The sequence below is a fragment of the Natrix helvetica genome, assembly GCF_964273705.1.
Source record: "Natrix helvetica genome assembly, chromosome: 5".
NCBI lineage: Eukaryota > Metazoa > Chordata > Lepidosauria > Squamata > Natricidae > Natrix > Natrix helvetica.
In genome coordinates, this window is record NC_138551.1 from 18,646,518 (window position 1) to 18,666,673 (window position 20,156).

The 20,156-nt window shown below is 41.3% G+C and overlaps 1 protein-coding gene across 2 annotated transcripts in view; it reads left to right on the forward strand.

The window, feature by feature from the left end:
• The window catches only part of PLD1 (phospholipase D1), a gene marked incomplete at its 3' end in the record, with an annotated part of 189,556 nt that extends 169,684 nt beyond the window's left edge, over nucleotides 1-19,872 (forward strand). For both annotated transcript variants that reach the window (XM_081953448.1, XM_081953447.1), the window contains 5 exons: nucleotides 1,240-1,289; nucleotides 2,279-2,413; nucleotides 12,959-13,112; nucleotides 16,621-16,735; nucleotides 19,648-19,872. In XM_081953448.1, coding sequence (XP_081809574.1) covers nucleotides 1,240-1,289; nucleotides 2,279-2,413; nucleotides 12,959-13,112; nucleotides 16,621-16,735; nucleotides 19,648-19,872 — 679 coding nt within the window. The remainder of the gene's footprint in view (nucleotides 1-1,239; nucleotides 1,290-2,278; nucleotides 2,414-12,958; nucleotides 13,113-16,620; nucleotides 16,736-19,647) is intronic.
• Between the last annotated feature and the right edge of the window lie 284 nt (nucleotides 19,873-20,156).

The following is a 20,156-nucleotide window of genomic DNA, read 5'->3' on the forward strand; positions in this document are numbered from 1 at the left end:
GTCAAACAGTTCTGAGACACGATCAGAAAGCTTTCTTCTAATGAGTGATTGAGGACAAGTCTCAAGTTCACTGTATAATTGACAAGACATAAGAGCTGACATTGCATAAAAAGTTAGACCTCCATCAGGTTGATCTCAACTCCTGCTAACATTATAAACACAAGTATGCAGTGTTTTTGGCAAGAGGAATGGCTGGCTTTGTTTTCTTCCAGGTTATCTTAGTGATTTCCCAGTTCAGCCTACAGCTCCATTATTACATGACGATCTCCCATTGCTTAACTCAGGGGTGTCCAAACTTGGGAACTTTAAGACTTGTGGACTTCAACTTCCAGAATTCCCCAGCCAGCATGGCTGGCTGGGGAATTCTGGGACTTGAAGTCCACAAGTCTTAAAGTTCCCAAGTTTGGACACCCCTGGTTAACTTTTCTAGTTCAGCTGAAGGTATTGGTATTGGAGAACACTGTTGTTTCATTTACTATTTCCCCCTGACTTTCGAAAGGAGCTCTGTAACCTGAATTCCTACACATTAGGCCACAGCCTTAAGGCCTCAGATTCCAGGTTACAAAGCCAGAGGCTTCAAATTGCTACCTTCCTTTAAGGCTTAAAGAAAGCAAAAAAAACATTTTCTTGGCCTTCGGCAACTTAAGGTTGTTCAGTGTTTTCTGGCCATCATGATCTCTCTACATCCATATATGAAGAGGTGGGGGGGGGGAAGCAAAGAAAGCAACAGTGTTGTGTTGTCCAATCCCAATACCAAAACTACATTGTGGTGTCTATGACATTAGCAGGAGTTGAGATATGAAGAGAGATCACGAGGACCAGAAGACATTGAATAACCTTAAGTTGCAGAAGGGCAAAAAATGTTTTTACCTACCAATCTATCTCCATCTATCTACCTATCTATCTCTTTATATCCATCCATTTATCAATTCATCCACCTACCATATCTACCTATCTACCCATCTAGCTTTTTTATATCCATCCATCCATCCATCTACCCTGTCTGTCTGTCTGTCTATCTATCTATATCGATTAATTCATCCATCCATCTACCATATCTATCTATCTATCTACCTACCTACCTACCTACCTACCTACCTACCTACCTACCTACCTATCTATCTATCTATCTACAGAAAGAGAGAGACACGTATTTGATGATTTTAGCTAAACACATTCTTGTAAACTTAATTGCATAGTGCTGTTTTGTAGGTCTAATGGTGGCTTTAATTTTTCCAGGACCATGTGCAGAGGAGAAAATTCAATCTTGGGACAGCTGAAAGCTGAAAGTAAGTCCATTGTTTGGGTCTCTGTAGGTGTCCTCACCATAGGATCTTGAGGACACCAAACCTTGATTGACCTGCCATAAAGCACTTAGTAGCTGGAATAATTGCAGGATTATGTAATAGCTAATGTAGGAGGCTTCAATTGTGTCAGGGAAATCTTCAAAAATAATCAAAACAAACTAGCAAAACAACATCTGGGTGTCTGGGAAGAGAAAAAAAAGCTGCTATCTTATGCATCCCTTTGGATGTGATTCTAAATGAGCTGCTTCGCCTGATTTTACTTGATGTCATTCCAGCAAGCCGACTCCCTAGGCTCAGTTATAAGGATCTAGAGACATTTGGATTTATGCCCAAACTGCTAGGTAGTCAGATTGAGAATGTTTATTGTTCCCCCCCCCCTTTGGTAGACATTAGCTGAATGATAGAATAAAAACACGTATTTTGATGCATAAATTTCAGACATTTGCACCCAGATACTTTTTTCAGATGCATTTATGATATTTGTTCTTATTGGGACTGCAGTTACACAATTATAATGAAATAGGATTGGTGGGGTTGAATGTTATTCATTCTACTTCTATAGCATCTGATACAGCTAACTTGGTATTATTATAACTGGGTGCAGAAAATCCAGAGTTGCTGTCCTACATCAACTCCTCCAAGATTTCTTCTACCAATCTGATGCTATCTCCCATAGTTCTAACAATCTTTGCTAAAGATCACGCTAGCCTGGAATTATAGTAATTAAGCATGATACACAGTATCTGAAGGGTTCTAAATACTAGCAGGTCTCCCTAGGTAATTGGCTTAACGGGCTATTACTGTCAAGAAATATATTCTACCAATTACCCCAGCCCTACATTTCTGTAATTTAAAAACTGTAGGGGGAAAAAAGCCTTACATTTTCATTTCTTCTACTTTTTAAAGTCCTAAAGTTTTTCTGTTCTTTTTTTCTTTTCTTTCATCCTCCATTCCTTAATGGGACCCTTCAGTTGGAGACCAATGGATTAATTACATTTCATTCTGTGGACTTCGAAATTATGCTGAGCTGGAAGGGAAACTCATTACTGAACTGATCTATGTCCACAGCAAGCTGCTGATTGCTGATGACAACACAGTCATTATAGGTAAGAGAGAAATTTGCTAAGTACCAGTGTTTGGGAGTTGACCGTCCCTGCCATATATCTCTGCAGATTTCAAGAAGCCATGGGACCAATTTGGAGTTTCAATTAGAGGGCAGCTTGAAAGACTCACTGCTTTGAATCAGTCATTGAAGTGGATGATTGATTTGTTAATTCAATCTTTCTCCAGATTGAATAGGTGATGCAAATATGAGCTTGAGCACGCACCGTACCCCTCCGCCTAGAATTTAGGGTTTACGGCACTTGAAATCCATAGCAGTAGATACCTCCTGCTGTTGCTACGCTGGTTCCATATTGGTTTCTGGGTCCCAGTGAAAGTTCTGCCTATCATATTTAAAACCTCCATTGCTTGGAGTCTGAATAACTTTAAGTACATCATTCCTACCCAGATTTGACCTGATCCATGCATTTCTTGGGTTCCCCATCCTGCCAGAGATGAAGCATGGGGGGAGAGGGGGGCATACTTTTTTAGTAACATCCTGTGCTCTTTGGATACCCAACAAAGATGAGGAATGCCCTCAATCTTCTGGACTTCAAGAAGGATTGGAGAACTCTGCAGAATGTGGGCACCATGATATTAAGGCTGTCTTATGTTCAGTAGTTAGGTTTTGTTCAATCACTAAGTCATGTCTGACTTTTCATGCCCCCATGAACCAAAGCATACCAGGCCCCCCATTATCCTTCACTTTCTCATTGAGTTTGCCTAAATCCATGTACATTGTGTCGATGACACTATCTAACCATCTCATCCTCTGTCAAACTCTTCTCCTTTTGCCTTCAATCTTTCCTAACATCAGGGTCTTTTCCAATGAGTCCCCTCTTCTCATTAGGTGAGCAAAGTATTTAAGCTTGAGGAGTTAAGTTAAACTATTTAAATTATTGTTTTATTGGGATTTTTTAAATTGTAAACCATCTTGGGTTGTTGGTTTTTTACAAGTAATAGCTTGCATAATTAAATTTAGGAAGCAGCCAGACTAAGATAGGTAAATTAGAAGTACATTAGATGAGGAGAGGGACATGAAGAAACAACAAAATTAATAGCAAACAACAATGGTCGTATTGCTCTACGAAGAAAAAAAATCCAGCAGCCATAGTTAACGATACATTAGTCCAGAACAAACAGAAGTTTCCCCGAAAATAAGACAGGGTCTTATTTTCTTTTGACCCCCGAAATAAGCACTTGGCCCTATTTCTGGGAGATATTATTTTTGAGGTGCAAGAGGCTGTGAGCGTGGTTACCTCATGGCGGCTGCTGTGCTGCAATATTTTGGGGGATGGCTTATTTTAGCACCTGCTCTCAAAAGCCCGATTGGGCTTATTATCCAGTGAGGTCTTATTTTCAGGGAAACAGGGTAGGTGAAATATCTTTTTATTTTACTGTATCTCTGGAGAAGAATAAATGCCTCCAACATTGAGCCAACCCTTACATACAATACAATACAATAGCAGAGTTGGAAGGGATCTTGGAGGTCTTCTAGTCCAACCCCCTGCCTAGGCAGGAAACCCTATTCCATTTCAGACAAATGGCTATCCAACATCTTCTTAAAGATTTCCAATGTTGGAGCATTCACAACCTCTGGAGGCAACTTCTGTTCCACTGATTAATTGTTCTAATCAGGAAATTTCTTCTCAGTTCTAAGTTGCTTCTCTCCTTGATTAGTTTCCATCCATTGCTTCTTGTGTCAGGGAAAAAAAATGCCCTGGGAAATCTGAGATCAATGGACCGTGGCTGATTCCCTTCCGCATATCTTTTGAGATATTGAGAAAAGTAAAAGTCTTTAAGAATTCTAATTAATAAACAAACTTTTAATAATAAAATAATAAAAGTAAATGAAACAGAAAATAAACTAATTGGTTACATTTTGATAATGAAAGCTCCGTCTGCCAAAGTTGGCTGCCGAACAAAGAAGAGAAGAATTTTTGGAATGTGTAACGCGTGCGCAATAAATCACTTTCAGATAACATTTTGTTTTATGACCTGCGCAATAAAGCTTTCTTAGTTTAACTCTTGAATGTCAGTTTAGGCAGTTCAGGTCTAGCAAACTTTTTAACATCGTGACACCCCTTCTTTTGCTAGTCTGGGCTGACATCATCAAATCATCAATTAAGGCACATCTTCTTTCGCAGATACTCGTGTTGATTTGCGGCGAGTGGTTTGTTAAGCATGTCTGCGATCTGATCATGTGTAGAAACATATTGCAATTTAACAAAACCTTGCTTAACTAATTGCTTTGTGTTTTGATAACGAATGTCAATGTGTCTGGACCTAGAACCTGTGAAATGTGACTCAGAAATATAAACAACAGATACATTATCTTCCATCACGGTGATTGGTCGAATCGGACGTGTCCAGAGATCTGTGATCAAAGCATCAAACCACGTTAGAGAATTACAAGCATCTGAAACACAAGCATATTCAGCTTCAGTAGATGAACATGAAACAAAACTCTGTTTTCTCACTTGCCAGTAAACAGGACAACCATTTAGGAACATCATGTAACCAGAAGTGCTTTTGCGTGACTTCTTGTCGCTCGCCCAGTCAGAATCAACAAAACAAATCAACTTTGGTTGATCAGTGTGTGTTGGTTCTAGCAATAACTTCATGTGTTTAGTGTGTTTCAGGTATTTCAACAACTTCTTAATGCATGACCAATGAAATTGTGTTGCCTTACCTACGTGTCGTGATAAAAGATTAACACTAAGTGCGATGTCAGGTCTGGTCCAACTACTAATGTATAATATTGAACCAATGACTGAACGATAAAGTGTTTGATCCTCGAACTCAGGACTTGGTTCATGTGTTAAGTTGTGAAAATCTGTTTGCATGGGTGTCTTTGTTGTGCTAGCATCTTTCATGTTGCAATGATGTAGAATGTGGTCAATTTTCTCCTCTTGTGAAAGACTAAACCCCTTCTGTGTCTTTTCAATTTGAACACCTAAATAAGTGCTAATGTGTCCTAAAGATTTTAGTGTGAAGTATCTCTGCAAACTTTTGGCAAAAATCTCACTCATTTTCTTATTTGGACCAATATAAACAATATCATCAACATAAACAAGAATTATCTCATATGCATTGTTAGATCTTTTTGTGAACACGCATTCATCAGTTTCGGACTTAATAAAGCCCATTGAATTTAGTTTGTCAGTAAGACATAAATACCACATTAAACCTGACTGTTTCAGACCATAAAGACTTTTGTTCAGGAACCAGGTATCCCCTTCTTGCTTTCGGAATCCTGGAGGGCTTCTCACGTAGATCTCTTCATCTAGGTCTGCATGTAGATAAGCTGTGTCCACATCAAATTGAAAAACTTCTAAACCAAGAATAGTTGCAGTGGTTAAAGCAATTTTTACACTTTCAGTTCTGACTGTTGGTGAGTAAGTGTTTGTGTAGTCCTCAGGATAACGTTGAGCGAAACCCTGAGCTACCAGTCTGGCTTTGTATAAAGACTCACCATTCGGTTTCTTCTTGATTCTGTAGACCCATCGGGTGCCAATGACTTTCTTATTTGCTGGAGGTTTTGTAGGTGTGAATACATTAAGTTTCTTTAAACTGTCCATTTCATCCTGCATTGCATCATACCATTTGTCTTGTTCTGAATCAGGAAGCTGTTTGATTTGTGTGAATGTCTCTGGAGGAAGAGTAACGTTGCAAATCAAAGGTACTGGTGTTTTTGTCAGTTGCCATGAATAACGTTGTGGAGGGATTCCTTTTGTGGCCCTCTTGGAGCGTCTAGGAACATCAGTCCAGTCTTCTTCTTCTTCATCATCATCCTCGTCCTCACGTTCGTCGCTAGCATCAGCATCCGCGGCTTGCGAAGACGGAACATCAGGTTGTGAAGAACTGGTAGAAGGAACATCTGCCTGCAAATTGTCATCAGGCTGCGTGGCATCTGGAACACCATCTCTAGGAAAATAAACTTCAGGATCATTGGAATGAATCCTGGACCAGTCAATGTCTTCCTCAAAATTAGCAGATTGTGAAATGATAATCACATGTTTAGTATCAATGAATTTGTACCATTTTGAATTATCATCAATACCCATAAATCTTAGTCTCTTTGGTCCTTGAGTTATAGGAGTGTTCACCATAGCATATGAACCAAAAATATGGAGGTTCTTGAGATCAGGCTTGTAGCCATACAGCATGTAGAAAGGAGTTTGATTGATTACACTGCTCCAAGTACGGTTGACAATGTAATTTGCATATTTGATTGCTTCACCCCAGTATGCGTTACTGAGATTGGCATCTTCTAGAAGACAACGCATCATGGTTTGTAGAACCCCTTGTCTTCTTTCTACGACTCCGTTATGAGCCGGTGTATATGGAGCAGATGTCTGATGAAGAATTCCATTCTTACGCATCCAGTCCTGGAAACGCTGAGACATGAATTCTGCACCACGGTCACTCTGGATTCTGGCGATGCGAACTTGGTATTGTGTAGAAACAAACGCTGCAAAGTCTTTAAAGATCTGAAAGGTCTCAGATTTCTCTCTCATAGGATATACAAATCCATATCTAGAATGATTATCTACAATTGTTAAAAAATACTTTCTGCCACCAAGTGTTGGTGGGAAAGGACCCACTATGTCAGTGTGTACCAAATCAAAAATGCGTGTTGACCGGCGTGTAGCGTGTTTGGGAATTGCAGCCGCCTTGGATTTAGCCTTTTTGCAAACCGCACAATCCAAAAACACCTTACACCCCTTTAGATCCAAACCTTTTGCGAACTCCGGCATCTTTCTAAGAACACGGAAACTGGCATGCCCCAATCTTCTGTGCCACTTGTGAATACACCTGGAATGCAAAGGTTTACCAGTTAGTGAATTCTCAACATTAACAGTTTCATGAGGACCCTCAGGCTTGCTCTGAGCAATCTGTTTTTGTTTTCTTTGTTTGTTGGCTTTAGGAGCCTTTGGCACAGTAACGCTTTCTCTCTCTGGGACAACTCTCTCTGGGTTTGCGTTGTGCCTTTTTGGAGTTTGCATACTTGCCTGTGCTTGCCCTTTAGGCTTTGGCTTTAAGTAATAAACACCACCAATCAGCATAGTTTCAGCAACAATATCTCCATCTTTAACTAAGTAACTTGCTTTTTCGAGGTGGTGAACCTGGAACTTTAACTCTCTAGACAAGTGACTTTGGCTAAGCAAATTACTGGTTGCTGAAGGTATATAATAAACATCAGGGATGTGTGTATCGAGCTCTTCAATGTAAACAGTTCCTTTTCCCATAACCTTGCAAGTGTGGTTGGTGAAGGAATACAGTTCTCGATACTCGGGCTCTGGTTCGCCCATCTCTGTGAAAAGTTCCCTTCTGTGGGTAACGTGCACAGCTGCTCCACTATCTAAAGTCCACAAAAGACGTCTGTCGAACTTTGGATCAGGTTGTGGAACGTTGGTTATGGCCAGTGTCACAAGTGGAGCTTGTGAATCACGCCTTGGACCACGACGACCTTGTCTTCCGCCTCTACCTCTGCCTCTGGAATCTGTTCCTCTGGGCTGGTACGTGACGGGAGCTGGAACTCGTTGGGGACAATCCCGGGTGTCATGTCCCACACGGTTGCAGGTGTAGCATTTTGGCATCCTTGGAGCGTAGCCTCTTCCTCGGAAGGGACGTCTGGCTGGAGCCTTTAACGCTGGAGGCCGTTGCAGATGTGGTGTAGCTAACCTGATAGCTTCGTCTTCCACTAAAAGTCTGCAAACGTGGTTAACTGTGCGTTGAGCAATAGGCACGTAGTTAATCTTTGCAACAGCATCTTTCCATTCATAATTCAATGAGTTAATGATGATGCTAATCATTTGGATATCATCAATTACATGGCCATTTTGTCTCAATTCACTTCTCATTCTTTTCAGTTTGGTCAAATGTCCACCAATTCGTTCACCAGGTTTCAACTTCGAACCATGGAACTCAGACATGAGCAAACATGAAGATTCAATTGAAACGGGCCTGTAGCAATCTTCCAAAATAGCCCATATTTCTTGGGCAGTTGCATCAGGTGGAAAGATACCTTGGATCTCAATTTCCATTGACATGAGTAAAGTCGTGATTGCTCTGTTTTCGAGGTCTCTTATTGCAGGTGTCCAGGGTTGACGGGGAGGATTAAAAACCATGGAATATGTGCCTTCTCTTCGAAGCAAGAGCGCAATTTCACTGACCCAGGCTTTATAATTCTCTCCTGACTCCTTTAATTTGGACTCACCAGTCAAGGGGGTGACTGTGAATACCTGCTGAGGAACAATTTGTTGCTCTGGTTGCAAATCTGGTTGTTGAACCAGGGGATGCTGGGGTTGCATCATTGGCCTTTGCGTGGCAACATCAAATTGGCTTCCTCGAATTCGCCTTTCGCTTTGCCTTTTTTCATCTAGGGAGGATTCGACACCGCCAGGGGGTGGGGGCAAAGTTTGGGCTTCTGTAAAACTCATAGCTAATTCTTTAAACCTCATCATCTTTTGCTGTAATGATTTTTCTCCGCCAGCAGATGGCAGTGCAGCTTCACTTCTTGGCTGCCTCTCCTTTCTATACGTATGCGGAAGTTCAGTTGACTCAAAGGGACCACGTGACCTCGGTGACGTGTACATGTCTCTTTGTTCTAATTGACCAATGAACTCTGTGGGGTGTGTCTTAGGCTGTTGTTTTGAAGACAAGATGGCGTCCTCAGACATTTTGGGAGTGGGGGAGCTTCTCCTACTTCGCCTTATCTCTTCAAAACACACTCTCGCCTCCCTAGCATATTTTTCAAACAGTTCTATTTGATCAAGATAGCTTTGCATTTCTTGCTCATCATCTGGGGGGATTTCATAAAATCTGCTTTCTGCGTGGGAGGATTTTTTTTGTGCCGGCAGTTGCCATTCATCAATCGTTTGATAATCTGCGAGGGTCTGGGAATGGAGTGGCTCTGGCAGAGTGGGAAGTTTTGGCTTGGCCCCCAAAAATTCATAATCTCCTGGAGATATTTTAGAAGAAGGAACCACTGACCTCGTTTCGTGGATGTCGCGTCCTGTAGCTCCTTCCCCCACATCTGGCTCGGCACTTTGTTGCTCCTGAAGCACGTTTTGATCTTGCTTCTCTGTGTCCGAGGGGGCCTCCTTGTCAGAAAAAGCTCTTTCCATTTTTCTTCTTTTTTCTTTTTCTCCGACATTGCTAATTAGCGTAGTCGGTTATCTTTAGATAGCATGAAGGGAAAATACAGCCATAAATTGTAGCCATCTCAGCTTGTATCATCGGACCAACTCTGCTACCAAGTTGTCAGGGAAAAAAAATGCCCTGGGAAATCTGAGATCAATGGACCGTGGCTGATTCCCTTCCGCATATCTTTTGAGATATTGAGAAAAGTAAAAGTCTTTAAGAATTCTAATTAATAAACAAACTTTTAATAATAAAATAATAAAAGTAAATGAAACAGAAAATAAACTAATTGGTTACATTTTGATAATGAAAGCTCCGTCTGCCAAAGTTGGCTGCCGAACAAAGAAAAGAAGAATTTTTGGAATGTGTAACGCATGCGCAATAAATCACTTTCAGATAACATTTTGTTTTATGACCTGCGCAATAAAGCTTTCTTAGTTTAACTCTTGAATGTCAGTTTAGGCAGTTCAGGTCTAGCAAACTTTTTAACATCGTGACATCTTGTTCTACCCTCAGGTGCCTTGGAGAATAGTTTGACTCCCTCTTTTTTGTGGCAACCCCTGAGATATTGGAACACTGCTATCATGTCTCCCCTAGTCCTTCTTTTCATTAAACTAGACATACCCAGTTCCTGCAACCATTCTTCATATGTTTTAGTCTCCAGTCCCCTAATCATCTTTGTTGCTCTTCTCTGCACTCTTTCTAGAGTCTCCACATCTTTTCTACATCGTGGCGACCAAAACTGAATGCAGTATTCCAAGTGTATTACCAAGGCATTATAAAGCGGTATTAACACTTCACGTGATCTTGATTCTATCCCTCTGTTTATGTAGCCTAGAACTGTGTTGGCTTTTTTAGCAGCTGCTACACACTGCTGGCTCATATTTAAATCGTTGTCCACTAGGACTCCAAGATCCCTCTCACAGTTACTATTATTGAGCAAGGTACCACCTATACTGTACCTGTGCATTTCGTTTTCCTTGCCTAAATATGTTTCTTGCTTAAACATACTTAAAACTGGCCCTGCATTTCATGTGTTCCAACAGTTTTCCACTGAAATATCTTCCTGGCAGAGTTGTTGATACTATAATGTATGATTGCTGCTCTGCAGAAATCCTGTGGAATTACTGAAGAAATAAATCTAATTTTACCTGATCTGAACTGAGAATTATTTAGCCTTCTCTTGTAGGCTAGGATTTATAAAGTTATTGGTATTTTTACACATGCATGCACACACACAAACACACACAAGCACACACGGAGGGGGGTGGTCTTTGTGACATTGCTGTTTTAATTCAGTTCAATTTGTTTATTGATTAGTCGTTGTTCCATACCAAGTAGTTGTAAAAACAATAAAAAACAAAGCAGGACACATTGACAATATATTATTGCTCTGCAGTCCTGTGTGGTTCACCCTCTTAATCTTTTGATATAGAAACATAGCCCTCCCTATCTGTGTCCATGAGTATTCCCTGCAAAATATCTAATAATTTATTCTTGGTGTCCCAGTATTTCTTGGATTTTAATGACCTAAGCAGGGGAAACAATATATTATGGATATGTCTTACTTTTCTTTGTATTGTTTTTATAGCTTTTCAAAATAGTCAAATGTTTAATCGATAAACAAATGGCCATGGATATTACTTTATGTGGCTTTGACCTTTAACATATAAAGCCTCTCTTCAGCAATCTTCATCTTCCAACAGCTATCTACTGTCACACCCTTTCTTTTCTTTTCTTTTCTTTTCTTTTTATGAAAGAGCAGTGGATAATGTGCACCAGACATTTCTATTGATTGATATGCACAGATTAGCAAGATGATCCAGCCTTCTCTTTCCCATCTGCCAGTAAAGGAAGATTTTAAACGGGCCCTAATGGGTAGCTTAGAGATCCATAGCTGAGAAAAAAGCTAACTAAGCAAAAAAAAAAGATGTAAAATATTGCCAGCATGTCTACTACTCTGAATTAAGGAAATGTGGCCCACAAGAATGTAAGAGGTGCAGCTAAGGCTGGCAAAAGACAGAATAGCATCGAACAGTTTCCTCCCCAACACATTATTAGCAAACCCAGTCAGATTATGTTGGCATTTGAAGCAGAAAATGCCAGATGTTCACCTTTCCTGCCCTGATTCATTGCAGTTAATTTGCTGCCTTTCCGTGATAAAGATCTCTTTTTTTCCCCCAATATTCAAAGACTAGAAAATTCCTGTCAAGGAGGGAAAAGTGTTATCATTCGAATTTGCATATATTTTGCACGGCAAAGAATTTAATAAACTACTGTTTTTCAACAAAGAAAGAAGTAACGATTTGGTTTTGGCTCCCCCTTAAGCAACCTGAGTAGATCCAGTTGGCCAATGGAGCAGTAGATGCAGACTTAATACGGTTGCTTACTCAAAATTTACTCATCTGATTATAGTGCAGCTTTTGGTCTAAGTTTTTACACTCCAAGATATTCAGAAGGACCTATGACAACAGGTGTGAAATATAGGAATTGGAGTGCAATTCCCATTAACCAGAAATGTTGGTTAAAAGTAAAGATTCTCCCGCACATGTGTGCTAAGTTGTTCCCGGCTCTACGGGGTGGTGCTCATCTCCGTTTCAAAGCCAAAGAGCCAGCGCTGTCCGAAGACGTCTCCGTGGTCATGTGGCCGTCATGACTAAATGCCGAAGGTGCACAGAACACTGTTACCTTCCCAAAGGTGTTTCCTATTTTTTAACTTGTATTTTTACATGCTTTCTAACTGATATGTTGGCAGAAGCTGGGACAAGTAACGGGAGCTCACTCCGTTACGCGGCACTAGGGATTCGAACTGCTGAAGTGCAGACCTTCTAATCGACAAGCTCAGCGTCTTAGCCACTGAGCTACTGCATCTCTAGAAATGTTGGTTAGAAACAACCAAAGGTCAGGAACAATTGAAGGCCATAAATTTGTAATCCTTGCTCTATAGTATTTATATTGTTTAGAGATCCAGCAGAATCCACCATAATATATTCCCCATTTCATTTTTACCATAATAAAATCATGGCCCTTTTTGCCCAGCCTTCATACTGAACCAAAATTGATACAAAGCCCAAATAAGTGTTTTCATAAAATCCTGAATTTGAAAGTAAACCCTGCTCATAAAAGCAATATTTTATTTTATTTACTTTTATGTAAAATTTAGATAGCCTTTCATCTCACCAAATGAAGTAAGATCTAACCTTTTCTTATATTTATTGTATTTCAGTGGGTTTTTTATTACTGTGGATCATAATTGATGATTGGGTAGATTATGGTAGAGTTTGAAACTGTGGAGTGTTTGCATCCAGTTATGATGCAAACTGGGGCATCATGAGCTATTTTAAAATAGATATTTATTTATCCCTTACATTTGTAACTCTGCAAATGCTGTGTCTTTACAGGCTCTGCAAACATCAATGACAGAAGCATGTTGGGGAAAAGAGACAGTGAAGTGGCTGTCATTGTGGAGGATACCGACATGATTGCTTCAGTGATGGATGGGGAAGACCTCAAAGCAGGAAGATTTGCCCAGTCTCTTCGCCTTCAGTGCTTTAGGTACCCCAGCTGACAGAAAAGTCGGCGTAAATCTACAAAGGATTTACAGTCATTTCATTGTCTTAGCATCCGCAGAATAGACAATTCTATGTTTAGCCATTTGGCCAGGTCTTCCATTTAGAAGTGGGGTCCATTCTCATTTGTAGGTATATATAAGGTAGTCCCAAAGGTGCTTTTCCAAAAAGCAACTGGACTTTCTTGTTTATTTTTCTGTGAAAACATTTCTTATCCAAGTAGCTTCTTCAGTTTTGATCCTTTGGAACAGGGGTGTCAAACTCAAGGCCCACGGGCCAGATCTGGCCCATGAGCTTCTTGGATCTGGCCCGCAGGACTGTCCTGGAAACAGCAGTGCACTGGCCCACGGTGCCTCTGTCAGTGAAAATGGAGCTCGGGAGAGCCGCGCAAAGCCTTCCTAGGCCCCGTTTTCACTGGCAGAAGGCTATCAAAACAAAGGAGAAATGTTTCCTCTTTTGCATTTGAGCATCCAAGAAGGGACAGGGAAGGAAAAAGGGAAAGAGGAGAGACGCAGAAAAAGAAGGGAAGATGGGAAGAGAGCAAGGAAGGAAAAATAAGGAAAGGGGGAGAAGAAGAAGAAAGGAGAATGAAGAGGGAAGGAAAAAGAAAGGAAGGAAGGAAGGAAGGAAGGAAATTATAATGAGAGTGAGTGAGGGTCTGAGAGAAGTCCTGCCTTAGCCCTTGGCCACCACAGGTGCCCCCAACACAAGTGACATTGAGCTGGCCAAGCCCACCATGGCCACGTCCACCCCAGCCCCCCAAGGTCAAACACAACCCTGATGCGGCCCTCAATGAAATTGAGTTTGACACCCCTCCTTTGAAACAACCATGACCTGAATAATTGAGAATCTCCGTAGATAATGTATTAAGATGGTCCTCAACTTACAACCAGAGGTGGGTTGCTGCCGGTTCGGCCCCAATCGGCTGAACCAGTAATAACAGTGGCGAGAGGCTCTGCCCTCCCACCCGGATGCTTCTGCGCATGCTCAGAAGTGTTGCGTGCCTGGGTGAGCACGCATGGGAGCATGCCTGAACCGGTAGTAAAATAATTAGCAAACCACCTCTGCTTACAACCATTTGTTTAGTGACCGTTTGAGGTTTCAACAGCACTGAAAAAAATGGCTTACAACTAGTCCTCACACTGATGACCATTGCAGCATCCCAACGGTCACTTGATTGAAATTTGAGGTTTGGAACTTAGCGTGTCTTTACAACGGCTGGACAAGATGGAGCCTGCCATCTGTCCGGAGAAAGGGAGTTTTCTACCCATTAGACCAGCAATGGCGAACCGTTTTTGGCTCGCGTGCCATAAGTGGGGGGGAGCGCAGGGGGTAGTGTGCGGGCGTGCCGCACCCATAATGCAATGCACGACACCCCCCCAGTGCACATGCATGCACTACAGGCACTCCCCCCATTTTTTTTTTGCCCTTCCCAGGCTCCAGAGGCTTTATAGGAGCCTGGGGAGGGCGAAAACAGCCTCCCCCCCCCCTGGAAGCCCTCCGAAGGCAGTCAAAACGAACCTCCGAGCAAACCGGAAGTGACTTCCGGTTTGCTCGGAGGGTTGTTTTGAGCACTCCAAAGGCTTCAGGGACCTTCAGGATGCTTCCTTGAAGCCTCCAGAGCAGTCAAAACGATCCTCCAAGCAAACCGGAAGTCCGTTCCCGAACTTCTGGTTTGCCCGTAGGGCTGGATTTTTGCACTCCGGAGGCTTCAGGAAAGCTCATGAAGCCTCCGGAGGGCCTCCGGGGAGGGGAGGGGGGCTCTTTTTTCCCTCCCCAGGCTCCTTTAAAGGCTCTGGAGCCTGGGGAGAACGAAAAATGGCTTTAAAAAAGGGTAAACTCAGCTGGCCAGCGCGCACATGCACGCTGGCCAGCTGACAGGGCAGTGCCTCGTGTGCCCTGACAAATGGCTCCACGTGCCACCTGTGGCACGCGTGCCATAGGTTCACCATCACTGCATTAGACCATAACCTGGATGAATGGTTTCACCTTTCATCTTTTCCTTTTACAAGCTCTCATCATTTATTCAGCTTCAGAGTCACTTTGCAGTAAATATAGCCTGGCTTCTCCCTGTTTTGAGGCAGGGGAGAGGTTTAATTGTCTTTTATAATAATTGCCTGCTTGTTCAAAGTTCTTCCTTTGGGGAAAAAAAAATTCAGAATTAAAGCTGCCACTGTCAGAGTGGGAAAGATAATTAGCAGACCTTCTTAATTTGCCCCTGCTATCTAACTGGGCAGATAAGAGAGGAGAGTAGCTGCCACAAAGTTAACTGCACATTGCAGGCACTTTGAAATCTGGGCCTTTTCCACCGCCTACCGTGAATGTCAAGTCAAGAAAGCCATGGGCATTTGCAGAAGACAGGTTGAGAAAGCAAACTAGGAAAGGTGCATTGCAACACAAACACCACCTCAGTTGCATTGCATGAGCTACAACAGGAGCCAGTTTGGTCTAGTGCAGGGGTCAGCAACCCACGGCTCTGGAGCCGCATATGGCTCTTTCATCCCTCTGCTGTGGCTCCCTGTTGCTTAAAATATGCGTCACAACCTCCAATGGGCGACACTCACCAGCACACAATTTATTGAGCTTTTCGACCCCCAACTATGGATAAATCCAAGAAAAGAAAAGTTTCAGAAGAAAACAGAATGTTTAATTCAACAACTATATACGCTAGTTTTGTGGCTGCTCAGGCACGGGAAGGGTTTTGTAGCTCCCAGTGTTTTCTGTGGGAAAGGGGTCCAAATGGCTCTTTGAGTGTGTAAGGTTGCCGACCCCTTGTCCAGTGGTTCATCTAGCACGCTAGAAACCAGGGTACTCCTGGTTTCCATTGGGCATGAAAGCTAGCTGGGGGACTTTGGGCCCATCACCAGGAGACTGTGAGTTCTAGTCCCTCCTTAGATATGAAAGCCAGTGGGTGACCTTGAGCCAGTCACTCCCTCTCAGCCCAACCCATCTCACAAGGTGGTGGTTGTGGGGAAAAAGGGAGGAGGAAGGAGTATAATGTATCTATGGTTTTCCTTGAAAAACTTTGCTTCTCGCCCAAGAAGCCTCTTGGATGAGAAGTGAAATGTTTTCAAGGGGAAAAAAAACCAAGAAATTCCAGTTGTCTTTTGGAAAAGCACCTTTAGGAGTAGTACCTATGTTTGTAACCTTTATAAAAATAATAAAGAGGGGATTTTAAAAAATACAAATAAGTAAGAGATGGAGCTTTCATCATCATGCGCATTTTGTCCCTTGGGCAAGATCTAGACAAGCTATTGAAACTCGTGAAGACGTTTTAAAACAAAACAGCCAAACCTTGGATTAATGATCACCGCCATTCTTTGTTTGGCTTCTATTGGACCAATATTCTTATATTTCATTAGTACCCTGTGGGGTTGTATTTCATCTTCCTGATTTCAAAGTGGTCAACATTATTGACCACAACTACGAGTTTAATTGTGTGTTTTTTCCTTTCCTTTTTTCCTTTTTTCCTTTTGTCTTCTCCCATTCTTCAGGGTTGCTCTTGGCAGCTCAATAGATCTGAATGATATCCAGGATCCCATAAGTGACAAATTCTTTAAAGAAGTCTGGGTTACAACAGCAGCACGTAACGCCACTATTTTTGGGAAGGTGAAGTATGGGCTTTTGTTTCACACTTACTGTTACTGATAGGCCTGAGTATTATACTCATCATATAAGGAGAATTTATAGAAAATGTTTTACGGATGGCATCTTCCTCCGGCAACATTGGCCAAAATGTTTAATAATATATCCCCGAAATGCCGGGAATACAATCAAGTTCCAGGCACATATTTCCACATGTGGTGGACATGTAAAAAAGCAAAGGAATTTTGGCGATGGATACAGATGTGGTTAGAAAAAATGGACAAAGATTAGAATTTAAACCAGAATTATTTTTATTAGGAATTATAACACATGGTCATAGTAAAAGGTCAACATATTTAATATTACACATAATAACAGCAGCGAGAATGTTATACGACCAACAATGGAAAAGTGAAAATATACCTTCAGAAAGTGAGATAATAAAGAAAATATTGGTTTGTGCCGAAATGGATAGAATTACGTTAGAATTAAAGAATAAAGGAGAGATAGAACATCATGATATATGGAATAGATTTTACCAATGGTTGGAACAGGGAGGTAGAAATTGGAACAGGAAATAAACAGGATTTATAGACCCAAAATGTGATGTATTCTGATGTAAATGCAAATGAATATAAATGGGCAGAATAATTGTATTTAATTGATAAAGTGTGATGAGTACATATGATATTTGTTTCATATTTTGGTGTGTATGGCGGAGATAACGCCAGGATGGTTGCACTATGTCCAATACTTTCATATGAAATGAATAAAAAGTATTTTTTTTAAAAAAAAAAGGGAAGGCCTGAGTATTGTACAACTTATGTACAATACAAAGTATTGTAGGTAAGGTACAACTTGCCTTCAGACGTTGTGGGTGCTCCATCACTGGAAACTTAAGAAGAGACTGGACAAACACCACTCTGGAATGGTATGGTAATGGGGTCTCCTGCATGAGTAGGAAGTTGGACTAGAAGAGCTCCAACTCTGTTGTTCTGTATAGGGCTGTCCAATTCTTAGAAGTCATCCAACCTTGCTTTAATAAATCCCTGACCAGCGCTATGCTTATGCTCCTGCACAACTCCCACCAACTTTTGGAATCAAATCCAAAAGCATTTCATATCCATATTAGAAATTTTCTTTACTCAGGGATCAGAGATGTGGTATTGCTAGGAATGCCCATACAACACCACTTGAAGGTGACCTCAAAAACTTTAGAACTAAATATAACTTTTTTTAAAAATCAACCAACTGAAAGTTTGCAAGATCACCTAAATGTTTGTGTTCTCATGAGGTTTTGGGCAAGAATGTTTGAGATTCTGGTGTTCTTATGTGACATGCCCCAGTTATGAAAGCCTCGACATTTGTGAACTTCGGCATTCTGCAAGATTTGGGCCGTTTTAAAAATAATTCTTGCTTACCTTTTTACAACCCAACCCGAAAGGTGCTTTTTCAAAGGCAACTGGACTTCAAGATGTTTCACTTCTCATTAGAACTGAAGAAGCTTCTTGGAGGAGAAGTGAAATGTCCTCAAGGTAAAACAAGGAAGTCCAGCAGCCTCTTGAAAAAGCATCTTTGGGGGCAACCATGACCCAGGTAACTGGGAATCTCCATAGACAAATCCAACACCTGAAAAATTGCCTACTTTTATCCTAGGTGTATGGTTAATGATTGGCTTATATCTGTAGTAGGATCCCAAAACCATTAACCGGAATAACAATCCTTAAACCATACATCCAAAGAAGCTCTGTCTCACCTATATTCAGGCAGTCCTGACTTACAACCATTTGTTTAGTGACCGCTCAAAGTTACAACAGCAGTGAAAAAAGTGACTTATGACTTATGACAGCTACCGCATCAACTCCATGGTCATGTGATCAAAATTCAGGTTATTTGGCAACTGGCATGTATTTATCCCAGTTGCACTGTCCTGAGGTCACACGATCACCATCCATGACCTTTCCAGCTGGCTTCCAACAAGCAAAGTCAATGGGGAAAACAAAATGCGCTTAGTGATTGGCTTAACAACTGGGTCATAACGTAAGGCACTATTCACTTAAGAATTGCTTTGCTTAGCAACAGAAATATTGGGCTCAGTTGTGGTTGTAAATCGAGGATCACCTGTATATTTATAGTTGACAGCTTTGCTTTCAAGTGCTTGTGAAAGAAAAACCAGTGATAATTTTCTTCTTAAGTGAAAGAGGGCTGGAACGGCTTAAGGTCGTAACGTCTTTCAGAATATAAACATATTTAGTCTGTTGAGATTCCCAGTCATCCAGGTGATGGTTGTCCCAAAGGTACATTTTTCAGGAGGCAACTCAATTTTTTTGGTTTTTTTTCTTTTGAAGACATTTCGCTTCTCATTCAAGAAGCTTCTTCAGCTCTGACAGGATAGTGGAGAATGGAAGGATTTCATCGCTAAAGACTTTTAGCTATACAATTTGGGATGAACACCCTTTGAATGGTGTAGGAGTAGGAATGGATTTCCAGGGGGGAAATTGCAGACTACAGGAGCCAGGAGCAGTTCTCAGGTGACCCTGAGATAAACTTCCAAGTGCTTCAACTACCCTCTAAAAGGATTCCAATGACCAGCTGTCTGCAAAGAGTATAAATCCTTCCATTCCCCACTATCCTGTTAGAGCTGAAGAAGCTTCTTGGATGAGAAGCGAAACGTCTTCAAAAGAAAAGCAAGAAAGTCCAGTTGTCTTCTGAAAAAGCACCTTTGGGATAAACATATTTATATGACTTGATTCCAAAAAATCTTGAGAGATAAAAATCAGTGTCTTGGAAATTCTGAAAATCCTTTGTTAAAATTCTAACATTCAATGAGCAGAGGTAACATAACTAAACAGTTGGTCAAGTTTCTAATATAGACATGTCCTTGGAGAGAGATCTGTTCTCTTATCTTTTTCTTTACTCTTTCTCTTCTCAATTAGGTTTTCCGGTGTCTTCCTACCGATGAAGTCAATAACTTAACACACCTACGGGATTTCATCAGTAAACCAAAACTTGTATGCGAGAATCCCACAAAAGCAGCTGAAGAACTGAAGAAAATCCGTGGATTTCTAGTCCAGTTCCCCTTTCGCTTTCTGGATGAAGAGAATTTGCTTCCTTCCGTCGGAACAAAGGAATCCATGGTGCCCATGGAGACGTGGACTTAAAGAGAAGTCAGTAAGAAAGCTAGAGACAGATCTGGTTTGGCTTCTGCTTTCACAAGAACCTGTTGTCATAAGAAGGAAAAGTTGCACCAATCCAAAAGTGCCTTTTGATGAAAGGGTTTTAGAGAAAATAACAGCCGACTAGAAGCAAGAGTTGGAAATAGCAGATCATTGATAAGTTATCAATGATAGCAGGGTCATCCAAGCAACCTGGAAAGAGGGTAAAGGAAGATACTTTCTCTAAAAGACGACAGCCATACTTCAAGACACTTTCCATATTCCATGCA